The 9857-nt window shown below is 41.8% G+C and overlaps 1 protein-coding gene and 1 pseudogene across 4 annotated transcripts in view; both read right to left on the bottom strand.

The window, feature by feature from the left end:
- Positions 1–3906: 3906 nt before the first annotated feature.
- LOC102960460 lies at positions 3907–4227 on the bottom strand (annotated as a pseudogene).
- A 3009-nt stretch (positions 4228–7236) lies between these two features.
- PTPRZ1 (protein tyrosine phosphatase receptor type Z1) overlaps positions 7237–9857 on the bottom strand; it is a 184211-nt gene continuing 181590 nt past the window's right edge. For all 4 annotated transcript variants that reach the window (XM_015540682.2, XM_042970783.1, XM_042970792.1 and 1 more), the window contains 2 exons: positions 9378–9513; positions 7237–8163 (listed from right to left, as the gene is read on the bottom strand). In XM_015540682.2, coding sequence (XP_015396168.2) covers positions 8023–8163; positions 9378–9513 — 277 coding nt within the window. In that variant the 3' untranslated portion in view covers positions 7237–8022. The remainder of the gene's footprint in view (positions 8164–9377; positions 9514–9857) is intronic.

Below are 9857 nucleotides of genomic sequence, written 5' to 3'. Positions count from 1 at the left end.
CCTTTATCGCTAAAGAATCCAAACGTCCTCACCTGAGCTTCTGAGTATGTATACACCCACCTACTACTAATATCTCTGTTGGGATATGTCCCAGTATAGATTTAAGAGTTTATAGTATAAACTAGGGTTTCTCAGTGGGGCCACTCTAGGGACGTTCCCCCCAAAGTAGTTCTTCGACCTGATTGCCCATCTCAGGAAATGGCAACCACTGTCTTCTTCCTGTTTAGGATGTAATCCTTGATACTTTCCTTTCTTTTACTCCCACTTCAGCAAATCAGGACTTCTTCCTCTTCTCCACCGAATCCATCCTCATCCATGCCTGGACTTCATCCTTGTCTTTCTACGCACGTATAGCTCGTCTCATCCAAGGTCACTGTCATCTTGTATGTGGATCATTGCAACAGCCTTTTACCCGGCCTCCCTGTATCCAGAATTACTTCCTTGATGTCCGTTCTCCTCACAGCAAACACATTAGACACATTGGTCTTTCAAAACTACAAATATGATTATGATATTTCCTTAATGTTCCTACTGATGGGTATTTTCTGGGACCACCTACTTGTTGTACTTAACACATTGTCTCAGCGGCTGCTTCTGTGGGAACTCTAATATTCCAATGTATTTTTTAATACCCATCATGAGGCCTGTAGCCTGGCATACAGTGGTGTGTGTGTGTGTGTGTGTGTGTGTGTGTGGTATAGTAGTGACACATTTAGAAGCCTGGTGGTAAAGTGTGGTAAAGGTTTCGGAAGTATAGATAAGGGAAGGTTGTTATAGGCTCTGCTTGTATATAAAACAGTTTTGCTATCTTTTAGCATTAGCTGGTAATGCTGAAGAGGCACTCTTCACATTTCTCTTTCGTTTGTTGCTTCTTAGAGTGCTTGTTGAAATTTCCCCAGAGCATAAGGGTGGGTAAAGGGCATCATTTTGTGATATTTGAATCAGCCCCAACTATCACAATCATTGGGTCACAATAGATTGAAATTATGTCATGATCAATAATCCAGGGGGCTGGTAAGATCAACTTTGTGCCTCTAAAAGATTGTTTTGGCTCCAGTGTTGAGAGGGACTTGGGAAAGGGTGAGAGAGTGTGATATTCAGAGGCCTCTGTTGTAGTTGAAGAATAAGAAGGTACTTAAAAAAACTGGGAATGTCATTTAGACACGTCTCCAGGCTACTGAATCAGTTATTAGGAAGAGGAAACATAAACCATGCCAGGTATTAAAAGAGAAAGGCACCCAAGGCAGTAGGAGCAAGATCTTATACTCATAGCTGGGGCTCACGTATTGGGAAGCTTGAATCAGGAGTACTTGGTCTTCCCGTTACGGCTGCTATTGGTTCTCAACTCGATACACTGGAGCTCAGCTGCCCACAGGTCTACAATCTTCTTCCTTTGACCAGTAGGGTCAAGGAGAACAGGAAGATGGCCTCTGCCTTATTTCTGTATTCCAAATCTTGTGTGAAAATATTTACACAGTGGCCAGAGAGTCAAGAAACATAGGCAAATACAAAATAAATGGGTTAATATTATATTACAGTGCATGGTAAAACAATATTGTCTATGTTTCCAGACTGTGGCTCTCTGTATTTGGTGGAATGTAATTCACCCCCACAGCTCTAGCTGCAAGGGAGTCAGGGGACCATAGTTTATAGCTTTTTGGGCTTTGAGGTTTAAGAAGTGTTCTAATTACTATCCTGTGTAACAAACCACCCCAAAATGGAGTGGCTTAAAACAAAATTTTTGTTTTAATTCTTAGTCTGGGCATGACTCAGGGGGAACAGCTGTCGCTGCTTCACACAGTGTCACTTGGGCTGTGTTGACTGGGATCTGGGGGATGCATTGTAATACAGCTTGCTCCCAGAGCTGGCAAGGTGGTTCTAGCTGTCAGCTGTCAAGCTCAGCTAGGGAAGAGGGCCAGGGCCTGGTTTTCTTTCCACGTGGGTCTTTCCGTGCGTGGGCTTCACAGCATGGTGGCCCTGTTCTCAGAGTGAACATCCCAAAAGAGCTGTATTGCCTTTTATGACTCAGCCTCAGAAATCACATGGTGTCACTTTCGCCGTAGTCACGAATCCACCCAGATTCAAGGGGAGGGACCATAGATCCCACTGCTCAGTGGGATGAGTTTCAAAGAATCACATGTGTGATGGAAGATGCTGTTGAGCTATTTTTGGAAAAGACCATCTGCCTCGGAAGGCACCCTAGAAGGAGAGTGGCATGTGGGTGGACTCTGCGAATACAGTTATGACCCCAATTATCAGTCTTTCCTCATTGGCTTTCATTATTTTCTAACCACTTCATGTTTGTTTAACTGGTTCTTTGAATCTCTTTACGCATCTCCATGAGCTTAGAACTGGACATAGTAGAATGACAAAAGGTGGAAGGTTTCTCATTTACTCTCTAAAAAGCCTCGGAAATGCAGGTGTAACTTCCTGCATCCATTAAAGCACTTACTTGAAATAAAGGTGTTATGAAAGAATTTTCTTTTTTTTTAATTTTTTTTAACGTTTATTTATTTTTGAGACAGAGAGAGACAGAGCATGAATGGGGGAGGGGCAGAGAGAGAGGAAGACACAGAATCGGAAGCAGGCTCCAGGCTCTGAGCCATCAGCCCAGAACCCGACGCGGGGCTCGAACTCCTGGATCGTGAGATCGTGACCTCAGCTGAAGTCGGACGCTTAACCGACTGAGCCACCCAGGCGCCCCAGAATTTTCTTTTTTTTAAAAGAAATCTATTTTATGGTATTTATTTCTTTATTTGCTTGTTTGTTTACTCATTTATTTTTTCACTTTCATCTCTGGGCATTTATTAGAAAAGAAATTAACCATTCCCACTAGGGACTGCAGAAGGAAATTAACTTAATATTGGAGTTCTAGATCAAACTTAACAGGAAGGAACTCTTAAGTTTTCACGGAGTGGAAGGAAAAAAGGAGGGAGAGACAATCATTTAGGACCATGTTTCTCAAATTTGGCCCCTTTCACGGACATACTGTTGGGGAAGGGGTTTGCAAGTTTTCTGTGGTAATATTATAAATGTTGCATTTGACTTCTGTTCATAATCTAAACAAGTTAATATCCTCTTCTTCAGGTTTGCCTGGATGACCATCTTAGGGAAGGAGGAGCCCCATTATTGCAGCTGCTCTACTGAGACCTCTGATCCCTGTGGCACCAAGTGAAGAGCAATCGTGCTTAACTTTTCATGTGGCATTTCCCAAGTTGGGTCCTTAAGACCCTTCACAGTATTGTTGAACATGTCTTGTGAGATCTGTGAGTTAAGATTAAGAACATGGATTCAGAGCAGTGATTCCCAAGACAGGATAGGGTGGGATGGGGATAACGACTGGGGAGACACATAGAGCTTGAAAAAGCACACTCAAAATACCTATTGTTTTTGTAATGCAAAATCTATCAAGTCAAACTCAACGGAGAAACTTTCAGGCAATAGCAGGAACCAGTTATAGATTCATCCTACGGGGTTTGGGATAATATTGGTTGAGAAACACTGGCTTAGAGGTAGAGGGGTCCTAGCATATGGAGAACAGTAAGAGACATGTGCCAAAGAGAAAAAATGTCTTTTGGGTCATTGGTTGAATCCTAAGCCATAACTTGTCATGGTCCTTTGGAACGCAAAGGGCCAATGGAGAAGAAATCCAAGATGTCTATCAACTTTCTCAGACCTATAGTTTGGGGCAAGTTAGTCCCCTTTCACTACTGAGTCAAAAGAAGGAAAAGCTGTTTTTGCCCCAAAATCCACCCCCCCCCTTTTTTTTGGTGAGCACATTTCAGAATTTTAAGTAAACAGTTGCTGTGGCTGTTAGCCCCAGATCCATCCACCAGAAAGAGTGGTCCTCATTTGAAATGCCATCCAGCTTTCAAGGGGGATATCATCCTGGGTTCTGCCCTATAATTACTGTAGAGCTCCAATCTGTTTTAGCTGCTTCAACAGCTCCCCACCCTGATGCATTTCCATTAGGTCAGTGCATCCCCCTAAACAATCTTTACGGATAAAGATCTGAGGAACTGTTCTGGCTCCTGTGAGCTGTTGCAAATAACCTTGAATCTTGCTAGTGTCACTGGTGGCTATGATATCAACAAACTCCAAAACCTCTTGTTTGAAGGGCAATTGGCTGAGGAGCTCTTGGGTCCTCGTGCAGTAGGGGCAGGAGGGCTTGGTGAACACAACCACCTTCCCAGGCTAGATTTTGCAGTTCACAAACTCTTCAACCATGCTGACAGCTGCCTCCTGGGGAGGAATCCTATTTTATTTTTCTTTAAAGATTTTGTTTTATTTTGAGAGAAGGAGAGAGAGAGAGAGAGAGAGAGAGAGAATCTCAACCGAACTCTATGCTTAATGTGGAGCCTGATGTGGGGCTTGATTTGATGACCCTGAGATCATGACCTGAGCTGAAATTGAGAATCAGATGCTTAACCAACTGAGCCACCCAGGTGCCCCTATGAGAGACTTTTCTAATTTAATATTCCTCACTAGGAGGGGTGCCTGGGTGGCTCAGTCGGTTGAGTGTCCGACTTTGGCTCAGGTCATGATTTCAGCTCATGAGTTTGAGCCCCGTGTCGGGCTCTGTGCTGACAGCTCAGAGCCTGGAGCCTGCTGCAGATTCTGTGTCTCCTTCTCCCCTCCCCCACTCATGCTCTGTCTCTGTCTCTCAAAGATACATAAACGTTAAAAAAATTAATATTCCTCACTAGGAGCCTTCACGCAATAGTTTCTAGTGCATGGCTTCATTAAACAAGTGAGCGCAAGGCAGACATTTCTTGCATCTGTTCATTTCTCTATGTGGATAATTCAGAACTGAGGCACCTCCTCTAGGGCTGAAGCAAGATCCTAAGAATCTGAGAGAGATGCTGAATGGCACATCCAGAGTTGAGGAGGAAAGCATTGCAAATTAGCATATTTGGAAAGTTTTTCAAAGGTCAGTCTCGTGGCCTGCTTAGAATGTGTCACCATGGATGGACTGAGCAGAATGTATTGTGTCCGCGATGAGAAGTTTCAAATTCACACCCACAGCCTTTCTTACTCCCACTCCCTTTATCTTAAGTTTTAAAAGTGATTACGCTAAAAAAAAAAAACAAACCTTGTGAATTCTAATTTAATTCCAAGGATGTTTAGATTCTTAGAAGTTGTATAATACATGTCATTTATATGCTTTAATATTTAATACCACCTGGTCTAACATACCAATATTGTACTAGTGATGAGGGGCCTTCTAATGTATGAGAATATTTTGCAATCAGCGAGTGAATGCTATTCATTTGGGGCTTATACTAATAAAAACAAATGTGCTTTATTTTGACAAATATGTAGATTTTCCAATTTTCCTTAAAAAGTTCATTTTAATCCAATACATGATCAGCACTTCTGATTCTATGTGCTGTTTGCAAGTGGGATTCAATTCTAATAAAATATGTAAAATTATATCTGCTTATAAAGAGATCTTATTTTCCAAGTCCTCTAAGTCATTTTAGATGCTAACAAATTAGGGAGTTTCAGATCAGAAATACAAAAATTAAGATTTCTTTGCCATAATAATGAGAATATGTATGTATGAAATGTTTATATTAATTATATGTGAAGAAGGAGCTGCTATAAATTTTCAGGGAGTATCACACTACAACTATGATGGACCTTATAGTTCTGGTATATTTATTAGAATTTGTCTATGAAATGTTGAATTACCACACATATTGCTTCATAAGTACTTGCCTTTGGAAGAGATTCTGCAAGGCTCCTCACTGGTAAATAACCATGAAGGCCAGAAAAAAAAATCCATATCCCCCCCCCAAACGGGTGTTTGTTCTTGGGACAAAGGCCAAGGGAAAACCAGACAAAATTATTAAGGTGACATGTATACTCTTGGTTCAGAGCAATTTACGATGAAACATTGTGGGTTATGAGGGAAAGAACATAAAACAGAGGACTAGGAGATAAGGTTAGAGAAGCAACCAAGCAAAGTTAGCCTTGTGGCTTTCCTCCCAGGGAGGGTGAGAAAGAAACACAGTAATTTGTGTTGTGCCTGGTAAAGCAGTGCTTACCAACATCTTGGGATTTGTGACCCTCTATCATCTGTTGACCTTGTTCCTATTTCACATTTCCTCATGAGTGTTGCCTTAAGCGGAAAGCTAATTTTGGTTCTATTTTAAGGGTTTGGCACACATTTCCCGATAGTGCTTAAGGAAACTGGAGGCTCCCTGAATTGTTGCGACAGAGCAATGGTTCTCAAGCTCTGGCCTGGATTAGACTGTAGAGCTTCATCTCAGAGTTGCTGATACGGTAGGTCTGGGATGGGATTCAAGGATTGGCATTTCTAACAAGTTCCCGGGTTTTGCTGATACTGCTGGTCTGGGAACCACATTCTGAGAGCCCTGGTTTAAATGAAACTTTTCCTGGCCTCCTGCTCGGGCCCCTGATGTGGGCATTCTTGGGGATTAGTGCCCTCCTCATCAGGCAGTGCTACAAAACACTCCTGGCTGAGGCAGGGGACGGCCCGTCACCCAGGCTGATTCTGTTTTCCTGCACTGCAGCTCCACACAGCTCTTGGATCCTGACAATGTGTCTTGACATAGGACCCTGGGGCTTAAGAGCTCCTGAGCTTTGTCTATCAATCCACCTGGCTTCCAAACCAGTCCCCGACTGGCAAATCTGCCTGCTTCTAAGCCCCAGATTGATTCTTTTTAAATTTAATTTTTAATGTTTATTTTTGAGAGAGAGAGAGAGAGAGAGACAGCGTGCAAGTAGGAGAGGGGCCTCTGGAGGGAGACAAAGAATTTGAAGCAGGCTCCAGGCTCCAAGCTGTCAGCACGGAGCCCGACACGGGGCTCGAACTCACAAACTGCGAGATCCTGACCTGAGCCGAAGTCAGACGCTTAACTGACCGAGCCACCCAGGCGCCCCCCAGTCCCAGCTTGTTTCTAAGTCAAAGTCCCCCGACGTTTCTTGGTACACGGTCGTTAGGTCCTGGAAGTCAGTAACAGTAGTTGTGCAGTATGAGTACTGTTGCTATGTTCTCAAAACTTTAAATTCTGTGAGTTCCCTATGTGTCTCGATGCACAGATTGGGACTCACAGCTCTATATGCTGCTCCGTCCCATCAACCTTTCTTCACTTCCATCATCATTGTGGACCTGTGCCCACAAGTTTATGCTACATGTGCCCCGGCACAGCACTCCCCAAACAAACGCACGTTGATAGCAATATTTATATTTATTTTTGCAATGCCTTGGATAAAAACCAATGAAACGATGTTGGGTAAGGTGTTATTCTCATAAAAACATCTTTCAAAACAAACGTATCTCTATTTTCCATAAAAGTTAAAGTTACATGCTAAAACAGAGTTAATTACTGAGATGACATGGAAGAATATCAGAAGACTCGTAGGGTAAGACCAGATAATGAATTACATCATTAAACTAAACCATTACACAGAACTAGAAAACTGACTCAGTAGTAAAATATAAAAATCTACAATTATAAATATAAATTTGGTCCATGGAGACACTAGAGCAGTATTTACAGTAAGTACCAGATTATTTCTACTTTAGGTGAATACTGCAGTTGTGAAACATTGAATATCATAGGGAATGGAGTGTTTTATTTACAATCTACTATATTAAAAGTTATATTTCTAGCAAATCTGATGACTGCTACAAATATGGCTAAAAATTTGACACTAAGAACAAACATGTTTTCTGTAGTTGGGAATTCCTACTATCTATAAATTCAAATTTCCTGTTAAAATACGAAAAAAAAAAACCCCACAATTCCATTCTTAGAAATACTGTAAAATCCAATCATTTTAGTTTAGACACAATAAGTGAATTACAAGAAGTTTTGCAAAAAGGCACACGTTGTTAATGATGTAAATTTGGCAGCAGGATCCTATGTCATGAAAATTACTGTCAGGTGATGGAAAGTGAACAGATAACAGAAGAACTGAAATGACTTTCCTGTCTAGCTTCAGGAAGAGGCAAAAAATGCTCCACACGGATTCCCCTCGCCCCTTTCTGCGCTACACTAAAGACTCCAAGCTCTCGGCTATATTTCCATCGGGCAATGCCGCGCCATTACTGTCCAGAGAGGTGGATGGATTCTCTTCCTGCCTCGTGCTCACAAGACTGAGAACAGCTTTGTAGAGAAACTGATACTGCTCCTGGAGAATAGAGAAGGGGAGATCGTAAACAGGAAGCTCCGTGAAGATGCACGTTTGTAACATGAAGGGAAATTTTCAGTCACGCGTTGACACTGTTCGCGGAAGGGCATTGTGTTAAATGGTCTGTTAAACTCAGTGGAGGTACACAATCTATATTCATATCTGTTTCTGAAGAAATTTAAAGTAGCTTTTCAAGTAGTTAACGTTCAATTGACCTAGGTCAATTTCAACTGACCTAGAAAATTGGCCAACATACTTTTGCCTGTGGTAAGCACTCCATTCTTTTTTTTTTTTTTAATTTTTTAGTTTATTTATTTATTTATTTGGGGAGAGAGAGAGTGAGAGAGAGAGAGAGTGAGAGAGAGAGAGAGAGAGAGAGAAACAGAGACAGAGAGAGCGAGTGCGGGAGGGGCAGAGAGAGAGGGAGAGAGAGAGCTCCAAGTAGGCTCCGCACTGTCAGCACAGAGTCTGACATGGGGCTCGAACTCACAAACTGTATGTTCGTGACCTGAGCCAAAATCAAGAGTGGGACGCTTAGCCAACTGAGCCACCTAGGTGCCCCAGCACTCCATTCTTGTTTATCTATGTCATGGAATCAGAAAATGATGTGACAGGTTACTGTTACCGATTTATCAACTTGTATGTAATCCTTTGGTACAAGGCACCTGTAAGCCACTCATTCTCCTTTTTCCACTTGTCATGAAATCCACTGGGCTTCTCTCTCTATGGAGAGGTCCCAGAAAGGACTGCACTGTCAGCTCGGGCTCACGCAGAATCCTTTTTACAAGACCCACTGTTTACCAAGTAGTCTTTACACTCTAGCAGCCTGACTGGCCCCACACCTTGCTTTGAGCAAAGGTGAGCATGGGCCTTGCTACGGTCTCAGAGTAGAGACACGGAAAAATAGAGAGTTCAGATTAGTTGGTGCTTTTGAGGGTATTTTTCAGAATTACAATAAATCTTGCAAAAAGACACATGTGAAATTTAATTTTATACATTTAATTTTCCAGAAGATAAACTTTGAATGTTTATTGTTTATTATTCCAGTTCTATGGATTGTGGACTGAGTAACTCGTAATCCAGCTTGAACACCACATGGAAATGTTATCAGTCAAGGTGGCCTCTTTTGATACATGATAAAATGATTTTGGCAGCCTCTGGGAAGTAAGCAGTACTCTAATGGTGAAAGTTTAGTTCACTGTTCTATTACTTACAATGTCAGCAAAGACTCCTGGCCTCATCAAATTGATCATCTTGGCTACCTGGTAAACATCCATGGAGTTTTCCTTTTCTAGTTGGTGCATAAGGGTTGTCAGAGCACAGAAAGTTCCTGCGGTCACTCCTCCATGCCTTGAAGCAAAGGGACAAAGACTCCATTCAGATGCATCGAACGTTCACGTTTGGAACTCACAAAGCACATGGCCTTAACAACTTTGTAGTGGGAACACGGAAATTTTTAACGAAATGTCTCTCTTTATCATGCAGAGAACTACAGTTTAATTTGAAACATTAGCAAGTATTTATGATATTAGTAATGGGATACTTTATAGAAATTTAATGTTTGCTTATTCATTTGTTATTTTTACACTCTGGAAGGGGCTGGCAATCAATCAAAATGATCTGACAAGTTATCACATATATCATATGTATCATATACAACATATATATATAACATATAATTCCAGCATATGCAT

Source organism: Panthera tigris, chromosome A2, assembly GCF_018350195.1.
Source record: "Panthera tigris isolate Pti1 chromosome A2, P.tigris_Pti1_mat1.1, whole genome shotgun sequence".
Lineage (NCBI taxonomy): Eukaryota > Metazoa > Chordata > Mammalia > Carnivora > Felidae > Panthera > Panthera tigris.
Note: the sequence above shows the minus strand (reverse complement) of the source record. Positions and strands in the feature narration are given on the sequence as shown.